This window comes from Pseudopodoces humilis, chromosome 8 (genome assembly GCF_049639895.1).
Source record: "Pseudopodoces humilis isolate 2021_Gansu_Grassland_sample_001 chromosome 8, ASM4963989v1, whole genome shotgun sequence".
Taxonomy (NCBI): Eukaryota; Metazoa; Chordata; class Aves; order Passeriformes; family Paridae; genus Pseudopodoces; species Pseudopodoces humilis.
Window position 1 is genome coordinate 17,755,898 of NC_142207.1, and position 16,572 is coordinate 17,772,469.

The 16,572-nt window shown below is 37.7% G+C and overlaps 2 protein-coding genes across 2 annotated transcripts in view; both read right to left on the reverse strand.

Moving 5' to 3' along the window:
• The window catches only part of LOC148183846 (uncharacterized), a 77,209-nt gene extending 73,451 nt beyond the window's left edge, over positions 1 to 3,758 (reverse strand). Inside the window, exons 1-2 of the mRNA XM_088058640.1 lie at positions 3,650 to 3,758; positions 3,134 to 3,167 (exon numbers count right to left, since the gene is read on the reverse strand). Of these exons, the coding sequence (XP_087914766.1) occupies positions 3,134 to 3,167; positions 3,650 to 3,758 (143 nt within the window). The remainder of the gene's footprint in view (positions 1 to 3,133; positions 3,168 to 3,649) is intronic.
• Positions 3,759 to 8,836: 5,078 nt separating this feature from the next.
• The window catches only part of GRB14 (growth factor receptor bound protein 14), a 59,755-nt gene continuing 52,019 nt past the window's right edge, over positions 8,837 to 16,572 (reverse strand). Inside the window, exons 13-14 of the mRNA XM_088058641.1 lie at positions 13,567 to 13,660; positions 8,837 to 9,634 (exon numbers count right to left, since the gene is read on the reverse strand). Coding sequence (XP_087914767.1) covers positions 9,488 to 9,634; positions 13,567 to 13,660 — 241 coding nt within the window. The 3' untranslated portion in view covers positions 8,837 to 9,487. The remainder of the gene's footprint in view (positions 9,635 to 13,566; positions 13,661 to 16,572) is intronic.

Consider the following 16,572-nt stretch of genomic DNA (forward strand, 5'->3'; position numbering starts at 1 on the left):
TCTCATCATATTTCCACCTGTCTCCAGTTTATTCTGTTTCTATTAGGCAGAGTATATTAGGTTCCGATAATCCACACAACCCCCTCAGAACAAAACCTCCCCTACAACATCAGGCTGTCGAGTGATGATTGAGAATACCCAGTAAAAATACCAAAATTTCCTCATGAGCCTCCACAAGTCACTGACAGAGTTGGCAAGTTGATTCATACACATCCCTGCAAGAATATCTCAATTATGGGCCAAACAGATTAAGACTCCTCCCCTGCCCCAAGCAGTTGAAGTAGTTGTTCTTTTCTAAGGTATTCCATTTAATTTTCTCATTCACTTTTCTTCTTTTCGGGGGTCAAATTGCTACAGATCGGCTAAACAGCCATTCTCTAGCTTTTCCTTGGAGCTTGTTTCCTCCAGATCCACCATCACTGTTCTCTTCTTTGGGAGATCCCTATTTGTTGAGTCTTTCTTCTCTTGTACTCCCCACACTGTGATATACTATGAACCACTCCACTATAAAGATGGTCAGCTACCTCAAGACTGACTTTTTTTTTAATCTGTATAACCTAGTCAGTTTGTCCAACATCACATTTATTTGTGAAGAGTCTGTACTGGATCAAATACACATTTCTCTTACTGTTACAACTTTGAAAACATGTGAACAGTACATGTGTGTTAATCCATTAAATACCACACTCTCAGCACTAGATTCAGCAACTGTTGACACAGAACCAATGCTGCTTCTAGATTACATCAAAAATTTGTCCAGAGAACTTATAATCTTCATTGAAAATATCTAGGAAGATTAATGACAAAAAATACTTGAGAAATTAATTTCTGCAGCTAATAAAAATATAATTAGAAAGAATTATATACACAAGAAAACATAAGTTGAAAGCTGAGAAGAACATCAATAGTTAACATTCCTGCAAGTCCTTGGATAATTGTGATGGCAAAAGCATATTCATTCTTCCCTGTGTTTCTAAATCCATGCTGAGTGATATGACCTTATTTCAAGTGGAAGTAGAAGCACAAGTGGAGCACATATTCCTACAGACAAATAAGCATTTCACTTCACCACAGAACAATCTAGAATTTGTTTGTTGCAAACTCCCATTATCTTTACCAAGGGGTAATACAATTCAGCTGTACTTCTTTTCCATGGGGAAAGCCCTTTTAAACATCACCTGTACTTCTGGTACTTTGAATCAGCATGTTAGTTTTATTTCTAGCAAAGAAATAGAAATAATTAGTTCATTCCTTTAATGGTTTTTATTTCCTAACTCTATAGTGATGAGGAATGAAGAACTTTTTCTTTAAAAGTGTCATACATCTTACACTTTCACAAGGCCAAGGCCACTACAAATATAGATTCCTACTGCAAATTCTTTCCTTATGGAAAGCTCAGGGCCAGCATGGGGGAGGTTTAGTTGGGTTTTTTGTGTTTCTTTTTCTTATGCACACACAATGCAGGATAATAAGCTAAAGAGCATTATCAATGTACAGGAGAAAAACATTCTTAATTTTTAGTTCAACTTCATCTACTGATATTCATTTACTTCAAAAATAGAGATGGATATTGTTCAGTCACAGTGAACCCAGTGACCACAGTCCGTCATTAAATATAATATCAGCTACAATTTCCACTTCAGCACCAATTGAAGTATCACCTTATTACACTTTGTAAATTTCCACAAGCCCTCCAAGTTATTTTTGACATCTTTGACTCTGATCCTGCCAACACTTACACACATTATCTTAAGCATACAGAAATCTGTAGCATTATGCACAGCACACAAAGAAGTACATGCATCATTTAAAAATGAAGACTTCATTAATTGTTTAGTACAGAAGCAAACCCCTCCAGACGTGATGTGTACAGGTTAGGAAAAATCACTCCAATAGCATATCTATTGTTGTTCCAAGTGTTAGCATCTCTTAAAATTCTCTCAGTACCCTTCCACCCTCCTACACATATCACCTCCTTTACATTCTCCTTAAATGCCTAAAAATAACTAGCTATGCATATGGTCTGAGCACCACAGCCCTATACCATATAACTGGGGAAAAAATATTTTAGTTTGCATAGTTGACCTCACATCCATCATCAGAAGATATTTTTCCATGAGTTGTTTCCCAGAACTTAAACATTTAGCATAGGCTGCAGATTTGGCAATTGTAAAGTTCCACACTATTTATCAGAACAAGTTTTTTTTGATAGAAGTTACCACATCAAACTACAAATTAACCCCCCCAAAAAAATCCTAAAAAAACCCTGTGAAAGCTTCATGTGTTTTTTTCTCCCACCTGCATTTGCTCACACTGTAAATGGATTTGAAATTATATATTTCATTTCCCTTAGTTTAAGGACTTTCTTTTTCATTTTAGAAAGTTTTCACTGACATTAAAACCCTCTCATAGCAACACAGCATTCTATGCCATATTCAGGAACGGGAGACTAAGCACTCATTCTTTGTTTAGCTTCAGCCACAAGGAGAAAAGCAGGAAGCACCTTGGTCAATGTGCTCTCAACTTTTTTCTATCAACATTCTTGCTCTAGCATATTGCTTTTTAATCTCCTCCTTCCCTGTCCCCAACTAGGTGACTGGTACAGTAGAAGGGGAAGCTGAAAAACCTTTGTCAAAAGTGGTGTTTTGAGTTAGCTCAGAGCAAGGACATCTGAGTATAATGCATCTCCAGGAGCACTGCAGAAATGCTTCCCAAGACTGCTTTCTGCTAAGGAAATTCCTAGTCTTAATTTCTTACCATCAAAGAGGCACACCTTCTATTTTACCTTAAGAACAATCATTTTTACTTAGACTTTGCCTTCCCAGTAAGCTCCTAGCCTTGCAAGCACAGTGGGGACAGCAATGCAAACACTATCATTGGGTCTCACTCTAGTAATGTCCATGCTACAGTTCTGCTGCCTTCCATAACCAGGGCTAGAAACACAAACTACACCTCACAGAACTGAGGTCTAAATACTGATACATAAAGCCTAGCACTTGAGAATAAAGGCACCCTACTTCATAAAAAGAAAGAAAAGGGCAACACAACAGATGCATGATAATCGCCACTCATTATTTTCCCTTCTCACCTCAAAGCCCCATCCTTGAAAAAAAAAAATAAAAATTCCACTTACTTTCCATACCAGCCCTCAACCCAGCACACACCTACTGCTCAAATCCAGCTCACATACTTAAAGGTAACGCATTAACTCTGACAAACTCCAGCTGGTGGGGTTCATCAGCATCACCTGAGGGGCAACTGCTGTTTTTCCAGGAGGCTGGGCTGCTCACACACACTTTGTCCAGACCCTCACCTTCCTTCAAGCCTCATTCACAGCAACTCATTCCTGTGGTGTGCCTGGGGCCACCAGTTGTGGCCTTTGGTGGCACAGCACCAGGCAGAGCTGGAAGGAGAGGGAGAGAACAGAGAACTTGGGCTCTCCCTGCTGCAGAGTGCTGAGTTGTGCTGCCCACCCAGTGCTGCCTGTCCTGCTGGAATGGCAGCCCACAGCTCACCCCTAGGCCTCCCTCACATCCCCAGTACACCAGCTCCCAGTGTGTGGCCAGGTCTCATTACCTCCTAAACCAGCTCACAGAGGCACAAACCAGCTCACAAAGGTACAAACCAACTCAGACCCCACTGCACGTACCAGCAGCTGCCAAAAGCAGCACCACGTCAACACCCTTGGCTGGCAGCAGTCGCCTGCACTCCCTGCAGCCATAGCTACCACCTTGAGGGCTCACTTCTCTCAGGAGCATGGAAGGCAAGAAGCCTTGCTCCAGGACTGGCTTCTGCTCTAGCTACTCCCTTAAGGAGCAGTATGGATGCTAACTGTGAAGCAGGGAGCACGGTGCCTGTGGACATTGCAGGCCACATAGCTTTCTCAGTCTTGCCTGGGAAAGTGGCCTGGGAATCTTAAGGAGGAATTAAAACAATCCTCAGAGACAGAAAACAGCCTTGCAGGTGCTGTTTGTCTGTTCCTTGTTTTCTTGCAAGAGAAGGTCGAGAGGTGGTGTACCCCATTGACCAATGATGGTGATGTGTTAGTTTACTAACCAGTAAGAGTTTCTTTTCTGTATTTTTCACGTATCGGTCTATAAAAAAGGCCTGAGGTAATAAACTGGGAGAAAATTCTCCAGTTCGACTCCACAAGAGAGTCTGTGTCGTTCTTCTCAGAGTTCCCAACAGAGCGACAGAGCAGTAAAATAATTTGGTTTTTTTCCCCCATGGAAAGGAGGACAGGCCCAGCTCCTGAGCCAGCCCTGTGGGTTCAAAGCACCAGGATGCTCCCCTCCCAGCAGGCTCTGGGGAGTCCTGCTGCCCACACCCCAAACAGGCCTGGCTGCTGCCATGGGCACACCTTGGGGCCCTGCTCACCTCCCTCCCCCTCAGAAACACAGCATGAGGGCAACCCCTCCCTCAGAAACTTCGCCTGGCGCTGGCCACGCTGCCCAGTGGCACCCTGTGGCTGTAATGAACCTCTGTCTTCTTTCCCATGGAAGCCCCGGGGCTCTTCATATGCCTAAATCCAGCATGTGCTTAAACGTTGTAGGAACTGAGTTTTAATTGTAAAGTTTCAGGGAATCATCTGTAGTATCAGTGTTAATCACATCAAGTTCTATTTTGAAAATACGACTCACTAGATGATAAGAGTTTTCCCAAATTGCTTAAAAGATTAATAAAATAATCAACTTAGCAGAGGGGAAGAAAAACCACAAACTATTCCTGTAAGGAAATCACTTTATTGCCTATACATGTGAATGAGCTGTTTTAATGCTCAGGTTCACTGCCTCCTCTGCATTTAATCTCTTCCCTTTTATGTCCTACTCTGAATTTTTTTAAAAGACTTTCAGGCTTTTATAAAATTAATTATACAAATCATTAGTATTAAAAAGGTAATATAATGGTTTCAAGAACAAGCTTCACAGACTATCTGCATATTTAATCATCTCTGCTAATAAATTTTTAATCACTCATTGAGTTCAGGTTCTTGTCTTGAAGCTTAACTTGATAACAAACCTAGCAACTGGTAGAACTAATTGGTACAGAGTAAGTGAATAATTTATAAGAGGAAAAAGCACTGGGTGTTCTGGAGGTGTGCAGAGACCACAAGTCACAGATATTTCTGGGAGGAAGCATGAAAACAGTGGCTGATTACAGGAATTTCGTGATACACTGCTGACATCCAGAGGCCAACAGTCAATACTGTTCGCATATGTGAGCCAGGCTGTAAAGCATGCTGTAAAGTCAGATTCATTAAGTTTTAAATATTCATGCATTTCATTAAAGTTAACATTAATTGCACTACCATACACATTGATTATGCATAGACCATAAGTGTTTAACCTCTGAAAGCTTGCAAGTATATTCAAGTAATGGGGTATGTCCCATCTTCGATGATTTCAGCTACAAAGTTGAAATTAGAAATGGAATGCATTACAGTGTGAATACTAGAATAGTACTCTGAAATACCAGAACAGTAATAAAAATAATTATTTTTCTAATCAAACAGAAATGCTGATGTAAACTGTAAATTGCTTTGTCTTTTTCTAAACTATTTTAATAAAGGTAAGAAGAATTATATATAAGATTCCTTACAGACAAATGCTATACTTATTTGCAAGCCAAAGCTAATAGATAGGTTTAAACAGTTAAAACTAACTAGTGAATGAGTGGCTTCTGTTTAGATGAAGATGAGTAGCTTTTAAACAACATAACAACAAAAAAAGGCTATCCTCTTGAAATAAGCTGATTTTAACTTAAAATGAGATACTCCAAGCACACTATAGAATAATTCTACCCCCAGGGAAGCACAAAATGCTACAATTCTTAAACCAGGATGTAACAGACAACATTTGACAGAAATTCAATTATCCTAGCAAGATCCCACTTGTAGTTAGTTACATATATAATCCTCTTTTATTTAATGGGTTAAAGCTCTCTTTCAAAACATTTAGTTGGATGACTCGAAGACTAACTACATTTCAAAAAACTCCAGTGACTTAATAAGATTGTTAAGAAAAAACACTCAGAAGTTTAAAAATGTCATTTAATGCTGCCTGTGCATCTTAATTCCAGCCGTGAAAGTATATGCATTATGAAACACCAGTGAATTAACTTTTAATCTCCTTTGAGCCAAGAAGATTTTTAGATTGGAAACTAAGGCACAAAGGGCATGCCAACAAATACAATGCTGAGCTTCAGCATGATCTCTGCACTAGCTCACAACTCACAGAGTACCCCTGCAGGGCTAATTACCCCAGATAGCAAGCTAGGCTTGTTCACTTACACTGCTTTTGGTTCCTCTACATGGCAAGCTCAGCTCTCTCTTCCTGGCAGTGCACTACACACAAACACTCAGAGAAGGATAAAATTTTAGATCTGAAGAAAACATGAAGAGTTTTTCAAATACTATGCTTCACACCTAGGTGTTTTGGCTCTGAATTTCCATCAAGTAAAGGCAAAAACATACCATTTAAGTATTAAAGAACCCTTCTGCAAGTAACACCAGTTTCTATTGTTCCGTTGGGTTTTTTTCTTAAAAATCAGTCCATAAACATTCTGTGAGGTAGATATAAAATTGTCCACATTTTGTAGAGAAGCAAATGTTGGAGACAGATAGACGGGCTTGCCCAAAATAGTACTGATTTCTTCCTGAGCTGTTAGCAACTCCTGATTAGCCAATTCTCTTTGTGAAGGTGGGCACCAACGTGTAGTATTCCTAATTAGAAGTGACAGTTAACACACTGAAATTCTGTCTAAATAGCATTGCCTACACCCCCAAAGAACTTTATGGTCAGACTTATCCTGGCTGATCTCACAGAAATTCCTTGCTGACTGGTTGTAAGTAAGGACCTTGAAAGTCATGTATCAACCACTTGTACCATTTAGTACATTAGAAAGAAGTCTGGGACATCAGAATATTCAGCTTTTAAAGGGTGGTGTTTGGTTCTTTGCTTTTACACATTAAGACTACCTCCTTCATGGTTGTTCAGTAATATTTAAACAAGGAGGTAGCCTGTGAAGTCATTTCAACAGCAAACTAGATTTTATTAGTTTTACTGGTTTGTTTTTTTCTGGCATGGTCACAAACAGCAGAGTTCAGGAAAGGTATACACATCATATAAAAGAGATTATGTATTCTCAGCAATATTTCAGTTTAGATTTTAATTAAGAGAGCTGTCAAAATGCAGGAGGAAATGCTTTGCAGTATAAGAAAGCTTTGAATACTTGACAGTTCAAATGTCCAAATCCCATGCTCATTAAGCAATACTTCATTTTACTTAGGTTTTATTATTATTATTATTATTTTGGCTGAGTTTAGTTTTTTGTTTTTCAATTTCACTTGTGAAACAAAAAGGAAAAAGCAGGCAAAGCTTCTTGATGGTTGATGTCTCTCCACCATGTGACATAATTTCTACATTATTTTCTCTTCTGATAGGTCCAACAGTGACAGGTACTCACCCACTGAGCAGTTGGCTTCTCTGCCAAGCATGCATACACAGATCCAAACAAAAATTATAGTGAAGCTTTCACATGTCCCAAGGAGAAATTGACTAAAATAGACAACAGACACTTGTCAAGAGATGATTACAAATAAGGGATGCAGAGAATGTTTCTCCTTATCCTACATCAACATCTGAAATAAAACTACCTGAGAAGTAATCACATTATTAAACAGAACCTGAAGAGGTTTTAATTATTTTTTAAGTACATTTTGAAACCATTTTTCAGCTTTAAGAGTTGTATTTATTAGACTGTAAAGAGTTTTACAAGGCTTTCCTAATGTAATGATCTTAGGCACCACATATGTTGCATCTTTGGTACACATTAGGAAGAGTTGCTTTTTTAATGAGCTTTAAAAACTGCATTTGCATACCAGAGGAAAAGGTCAGTGATGTGTGGATCAAGTCGGTAAATTAAGTATCACAGTATTATGTTATTATGCTTGCCTTCCAGAGACACACAATAACAAAACCACAGGCTACAGTTACCGTACTGTTCTCATGCTTCCATGTCCATGACCTTGTCAGCTGACACGTCCTGGCACCGCTGTGCCTCCGGGCCCACGGGCTCCATCTCTCACCCAGGCCTCCTTTACCTTCTCTCCCACCTCCCCCTACAGCAGAGCAGCTGCTATGCCTGGCACTCAAGGAACTCAAGCAAGCATAGGAAGGGGGACCTGCATTCAGTGTGATGGCCCATCTTCAAACACCACTTTTACTCCAGCCTTTACCCTTTGTAAATATACCCAGGACAATGTCCTGAACCCTCATAACAAGATCAAATCTCTTGGACAGCAAAGCATCGGTTTGTGCATGCTTCTTTCTGAAGTCCCATTCCACTCCAATTTTGTCCAAGGATACAGCAGTATCAACTCTTCTTCAAAATACAAATACCAAAATTTGTACTGATGCTGTGGTCCAAAATTTGACTTGGCCTACTGGCACAGTTCTTTTTAGCTGGCATGTTAGACACTTGGTAATCTCTAAGGATTGCTTCACTAGTAGTTAAATTGACATCTTTATTTTATAACAAATAATAAAATAAGCTAGGAACTGACTGCAAATACACTTTCATGAGGTTTTCAGCTAAGTCCACTGGATTTACCTTTATTTGTAAGTAAATTATTGATAATTTACAATGATTATAACACTACTTTTATTTTTTAAGGGCAATTGAAATAGATTCCCTCCTCAACTGTGCAAAGAGTCACAGTACTTAAAAGGTCTTTCTGCCTCTCTTTGTGTCAGAGATTATAGATATACACTAAAATACATTATGCACTACATAATAATTTATGCAGGTTTATACATTTCACAGCCAAGTAAGTGACAGTCCAGCTCTGCATAGAGATGTAGATTCAGTCACTGGATTAGAGAAAAAATCCTTTAAAATATTACAACAAGAATAGCACAACTCAATACAACTGAGCAGTTATAAGTGGTTTTAATGACTTTTCACTTTTTGGATACGATAATCCTCAAAGTAGCATTCAAAAATATAGTGCAAAATATTTATTCATTTTATTTACAAATAAAATGTGTAGTTCAGCTTTTTATCCTTGCCACAGTAAACATTATTCTTTTATGTGATGAACAGAAATTATGAGAAACATGTATAGAGAAAAAAGTTAATTTTAAAGCTAAGAACAAAGATTTTCCTTCAGTTATATTTTTGTAGGAGTTACACAGTATTTTTCAAAACTCTTTTCAGTTGAAAAAAAAACCCAGAAAGTTCAAGACAACACTGAAGAATTACATCGGAAAGAACGGTTTTTCAAAACCATAAAGTTAATTTTGCTGTGACAATCACAAAGCAAAGTTCTTATCTACATAGGATATTATTTTTTTTTTTTTTTCAGCTTAAACATAGAATCTTTACAATGTAATGTGTTTTTCCCCCTTTTCGCTATACAAATTGCCTTTAGGAGGTAAAAGTGTACTAGTATCTTCCTATCCCTCTGATGAAACAACAAATACTTTGGTTAAAGAGCAATCCGTGCACAATAGTGTTTTAACTTGCAAGGTAGTACTCCTTTATTAAGTTGATAGAATTCCACTAGCTGGATGAGATCAGTAAATCTGGTATGACCATCATCAAGGGTATAGAATAGCTTCCCATCATCTTCCAACTGTAAAAATGGAAAAACAAGATTCAATTATATCCTCTTTTGCTATGGTATGCTTTCTGACTGGAACACTTGCTTGAGAAGTGTTCTTACACACCAATATATTCATAATCTTACAACTACTGTGAGCATAAAAAATACAGTGATAATTTACACAAAAAAAACCCAAAACAATAGGAAACCAACATATTATTTGACTTCAAGCACGTACCTAAAAGGAAAGAACAGTTAAATAAGTATAGGAATACTCTTCCTGCAGTAACAATACTACTTCATGCCTTTGTTTTGGAATGATAGCTGGGGTTAATACCAACCCTGAGTTCTTACAGAGTGACATTAAGCAACCAAGTTTGAGGTTAATCATAGATTTCAACCTTTTCTCTATTCACTTCCATGATTTTCTATCACTTTTTTTAAGTATGATGAGGCTAAGCACCAGTGCAGTGGAGTGCTGGGTAGTATTATCTACACAAGACACTGCCCATCACAAGAGTGACATACTTGCTCTAGTAGTTCTTTGTTGTAGGAGGAATTGCTGCAGCTCCAAACATGTATTAACACAGATACAGAAAAGAAGAAACTTAACAGATACCTTGAAAGATTCCTTTTGAGTTTTAGATGCTTGGAAGTTTGCAATCACTATCTCCCTCTTCTAAGTTACTGAATGTTAGCTCTTGTACAATTTGTATTGCACTGCCGATTATACAATTTCTTGATTTAGTTCCTCAACTGCTGATATGTGTAATATCAAGAGGATTATTGAAATAGTGAATAATTGGTATTCATGTAAATATAGGGTGAAAAAACCTATTCAAACTATTTTTAAAAAGAAAAGGGAAAAAAAGATACAAGATTGAAAGAGTAGTGAACAGACGATCCTGAAGTAGGGCTAGCACAGAGAAGCAGATGGTGTGCTAGGGAAAGATGGAACTACCCTACTTGAATACAGGGGAAGGGAGAAGATACAATTAGCTGTCTTACCTGTAATTAAGATGTTTTATCTGAAGCAGCTGCTGAACTGCTTATGACTCCTAGTTATTCTACCCCTTTCTACCATGACTGGAAGTAGTTTGCAATTTCTTTATTCTCAGACTTTGGTCAAACCAGTCAAACACTGCTAGTTAAGGAATTACCAATGTGAGAATGTGTAAATTCCTGTGCTCCAGCCAAGAACCTGAAAATGGATTAACATTCATTGGACTTCCTTTATGAATGCAATTTTCCTGCCAACACACTACAGGCAAGGAGAGTTAACAATTCAAATGTCTGTAATCCTCCTAACAAGTTAATTCCAAACCTTGAAATTAATACCAGACAGACTGCTAATTCTAAAGCTATTAATATTTCTCAAAGTAAAAACTTATGTCAAAGTTCTGTTGCCTAAGAACCTAGCATCTTCTGCAAGCTAAGAAGGCTGTTATGAGAAAACATTCATTAGAAAAAGACAGTCCCAGAACTGTGTATCAACTCTTCATCTTTTACACGGATGAAATTTCAGGATAGAATCCATTGATGTGAACTTGCATCAGCTCAGAGCATAAAGGCTGAAAAATACCTTTAAACTAAAAAGCTCTCCAATTTTCACAGTACAGGATCCCAAATGTATTCCAAAGGTTTCCTTCTGAACTTTTTACAATCAATTGTAAACTACTACCCACCTGCAATACCTGTTGCACAGGTTACCAATGTTAACATGAGGCACCTGTTTACATGGGTGAGGCATGAACTAGCAGGCTGCATACCCTATCTAAAAGGAGACATTTTTAAGTGCAGCATAACCTGAAGCAACCTAAAATACAAGAGAAAAATAATTCATTTAGAGATTGAATTGTTTTTACCTTGTAAAAAGGCTTTGTAAATTACATTTATTTGTTTACATTTAGTGAGAACGTTTGCCTTTACAATGGCTGGAAACAGCTAAGAGTTTAAAAGAACAGTAGAATTTCAAAATTCAAAGAGGTAACCTTGATCTTCAACTAATAAGTTATGAATTTACCACAGTAATACAAAATGGTTTGTTTCTTAGCAAATGATCACATCATTTAGATCAGCAGCAACTGGAACCAAAACCCTTCCTCCCTTAAACAAAAAATTTCTGAAATCTTTAAAGAGAACTGTTCTAGCAAAAAAAGAGCACATTTAAATCAGGGTATTGAGAATGGAATGAGGTTACTGAATGCAACCAGAAACTGAAAGAAAGAAACTGAAATACGCCAATATTTGGGGGACAAACAGCTAACATGCTGACACACTCTCTCTGGATTAAGCTGTTCTCATCACAATTTATTTTTTCTGGTTACTAGCATAGGAGAAATTTATTTAGTTAAAAAACAATTCAAAAACATTTCCTTCAAGTAAGTCAAGTTTTGCAATGAAGTGGTACAGATCTTCTTGATGAACAGCATGGAAAATGTGACCCAAGTTTGTAGACAATTTATATCAAAACTAAGAATTCCTAGTTCCTGCAAAGATTCCACAACAGGAGAACAAGGTTTTAGCAGAGTCTTCTGAAATGAAGAAGAGAATCATCCATCTCAGAGGAAACTAAAGATACTGCAACACCTGTGCTTAGAGAAGGGAGGGTCTGTTCCCTGATAGCAAAAAGTGGTCTCTGAAATTTGAGAGTTAAAGGACATCCCAATGAAGTAGAATCATACACTCTTTGTATGGAGTTCGGAAGGTTTTCTAAACCACACAACAGTTATACCAAAGTAAATACTGGAAGTGACTACAGTCAATGAATGCACAGAGATCTTACACCAAGGATTCTTATCAAGTATTATACATTGATGATCCCATGGGATATGTTGAGTAACTATCATTTTTGGATGAAGGAATCCTCCATATTCTGTACCTAAACACAATAAAATCCTAGACAAGTCTTACAGCTAATCTGATCCACTTCTTTCCTCCTCTCAAATAATGCTTCAGTTTTATTCTACATTAACTTTTTTTAGTGGAGGATATCAGCTAAAGCCCTAGGTAAGGCATACAGAAATTCGGTGAATGATCAGATAGAATCGATGATCGAAGACAAAAAAAAATAAAAAATAGTGCCACTTAACTAATTTCTACTGAGAAAGAGCAGAATCTGCTGGAAACTTCAGCAGGAAGAAACATGGAGGCTAAAGTATTATGTGGTCTGGAAGAAAGGCTCTTGTAAAGAGAGATAAAAAAGTTCTGGGTCTGCTCAGTTATGTCAAGTATCTGTAGACAAAACACAAAATGCTCAAGTATTTCTCATCTCAAGAGAAGCAGCATATAAAGAAACCCACATAAACCACCTTGTGAAAGAGTGGAAGCAATGAGGATGGCTAACCATTCTGGCAGGATAACTAGACAGTATGTTCAATGGAAACTAATAGAAATATTATTTCAGCTAATAACTTCCAGCTTACCTATAAAGCAGCTGGACTAAATAATCTTTTTTTTTTTTTTTTTGTAGTTCCCCTGAAGAAGACCTGTACATGAATATACCACAGTAACAATAAGAGAGGTCAACAAAACATGTTTGACTACAAATATTGAAACTATCCTGAACAGAAGACTGAGATATGGACACACAATAGAGGCAGTCCAAAATAGATGACTAAGAAATTGTGTACATACTGAAAAGTAAAAGGAAGCACAAACTCTATCAATACATGATTTTCACGCCATCAGGGTTGCTTCTATTCCAGTTGAAATAGATTTGCTTAATTTTTCAAGAAACTTTTCAGGATTTCATACTACTAGTCAAACTCTAGAACAAATCAAATAGCAAAGCTCAAAAATGTTCAACTCTACTAAAGCATACTAATTATATTTAATGATATAGGTATGTTTACATCTTCCATAAAACAACAAAAGAAGAAAAAAATTCTTCAATAGTCTGTCATAGTTATTCAATTGTTTGGTTTTACAACTACATAAATAAAGTGAAAAAACTTACTTACTGGTACAATTTGAAAATGTTTTATTTTTAATCCATGACTCAGTGACAATACAAATGTTTTGGGGTTACTCTGGCTATCACGTACCAGGAATACCCTAGAAGAGATCAAAAAATTTCCAAGTAAGATAATTTGAAATCCTTTAATAAACATCCAGTTAAAACTGTTCTAAATTCATTACAGCAAGTATTAGTGAAAAGCATAAATAATATCAATTATGTAAGTTAGGCTTTTAATCAGCATTTCTCTGCAAATGTGTCACTGGGAATACTTTCTCTTAAATTCTTCTTCACCTTGTCTATTATGTGAAAAACATGCATTCTCAGAATAAATGACACTGTAGGCGTTAGTTTTTACACTGCATAGAATTACAATACATTTCTTCAGACAGAAAAGCACCCTCAAAGTTTGTGCTTTGAACAAAATTTTTCTTTGGACTGACTAGAGAAAACTTGAATTTTCTAAAATCACAAGCATTATAAGGAAAATTCAAAAGGCAGTTAAACAGGAATTTTATAGAAAAGGTAATGCAAGGCACACAAAACAAGAATGCTTTTCACATCTGGCCAATCCTCATAAATGCACTCTCATTTCTGCACAGCAGCAAAATTCCCAATAAGACAGAGCTACATTCAGCTTGCTTTATGGAATCATTATTCAAATCGTAACACTCTGAATGGCCAACAGTGCCACTGCAACTAATTCACTGACAGCTTATTCCAACCAGAACAAGGACAAACGTAACTTTGCCATAGTCCTGGTAGAATAACTTGGTACAGGCACAGGATGATTACCAGCATGAGACAGTTTGCATTGAATCGCCTGGTTTGGAATATTGGCAGAGAACAGTTTGAGGACAGGGAAGAACCTGATAGATAGCTTTGGAGTGGAAAGAGTCTGTACTGCTTGTACTTGTGCAGCTCTGGAACAGATATAGCTGACCAATGTGCCAAAGAAGGGAAATGGAGGGACAGCCACTGGCAAGCATGCTTCTCTCTCAGGACAGAAAAGAAATGGCTAAAATGGACTTGCAGGTTTTAAGCAAACGAGCATTAGTGATCACCTAATTATAACTGTTTGCCCCACCACACATCAGAAATGAAAGCCCAGCTACCACAGGAAAAGAATTTCAAGTTAAAAAAAAAACCAAACAGCCAAAGGCTTGCAGCGGATTTTCACTGACTTCCGGCATGGATTCAAAATGCTAACTTCATTCTCAAAGTTTTTAAGAGTTCCATTTTTACACATTAAGAAAATACCTGGAATTAAGACATTTGGAGCCCATAATCATTAGCATTGCTGTCAAAATCCCTGCGCAGCCTAGTTCGGAGCCCTGCACAAGCGCAGCTCTCCCGAGGGCTGCTGCCGGCTCAGCGCTCGGCACGGGCAGGGAGCGGCGGCAGCGCGGGCTCCGCTCAAAGCGGCTCGCTCCCACCACCTAGTGGGCTCTCACCCTCCCCGGGACACCAACGAGACTGCTCACAGCAGTTACCACACACCCTGTGCACTCACTTCATATTGTATGCATTTGTCATTAATGACTGCCACTTCATTTTATTCAGAAAAATGACACTGTAGGAGTGTGCCACTTTGCAGATATCTAAAATGGGGTCTCTATACCCTATTACTAGGATCCACATTAAATGATACAGAATGAAATCACTTTGATTGGGATTTAAGTTCCCATTCAACAGTTCTTTCAAAGAACATTTTCTTATTGCTTTCCTTGTTTTATCACAAATATAAGTAATATGTCTTCTCCTTCAGATAAAAAGATCTTTATTATTTTCTAACAATCACAATAGATCTACTTAAGTTGTCAAAGAGCTTTTAAAAACTTTGTTAAGAAGAATGGGTTGTAGTTCACAGAATCTCAAATGTTGGCTGGAAGGAGCTTTTTAGACATGCTGGGTGACTCTGGTCAACTTCTCCCTCATGAACTTCTCTGAACGACAAGTTAGACCTTTCCATGGGGCTTTTGGTAATCCTCTTATCCCTTTCATCAATCAGATGCTGATCAGTTTGCAATCCTGCCAACCATTTACCACTGAAAAGTCTTCAAACATACTTTAGGGGATAAAATACAAAATCTACAATATCACCATGTGAACTTATTTTAAAAAGTTGGTTTAACACCAGATCCAAAAACCTTCTTTCATCATAGCATGCCTTAAGATTGTTGCTGTCCCTAAATCTGTTATTGGGTTATCCAAATACTACAACTACTGTAGTTAGTTTATATAATTGCCTCCTTATCTTGTAAAAGCCATCATGAACAACATATTTAGTGGTACACAGATTATTACAGAGGCCCTATCCCTTGTCATGTATGTGTGAGAGCTCCTTGTTCGGGATCACCTTAAAAGGATCAATATGGATTGTTTTCTCTGCCCTCACTTCAGAAACTAGTCTTGTTTTTCCCGTTAAAAATGGCTGTATTTCTGGTGACAATTCATGCTTTTAGCTCATCAAAATGATGTCAACACATGATGTCATGTGATCATTACTTCAGAGTAACTCCTGAATATCTATCTGACAGCACATAAGCACTCCTACTACCAGTGTTCTAATTAACTCTGGGCAGTCCACACAAAAGCATCATCCTCCTCAAAATCCCACTGCACAACTATGAATGGCTCCAATAATATAGCATAAACAACATTGGAGTAAACCAATGCTAACAATGTATTATTCACTTTCTCATTTCACTCTGTGTGTGTAAGAAATACACTGGAAGATGCATCAGGCCTGGAATGACATCCTGCTCAGAAATATATGTTGGATTCATCCCCATGGCCTGTCCTACTCTTCTGTCAAATGCAAAAATAAATGCAGAGCACAGAACTAACTTAATGCAGAGCACAGAACTAGCTTCAAGATGATAAGCCAGGCTTAAAAACAAGACCCCAGGAATTAAAAAAAATAGAAATTAAAAATATGAAAGTGGAAGTCCAACTAATCATCCCTGTGTTGATTATGACCTGATTTGTCTCCCTTTCCTTCCCTTCA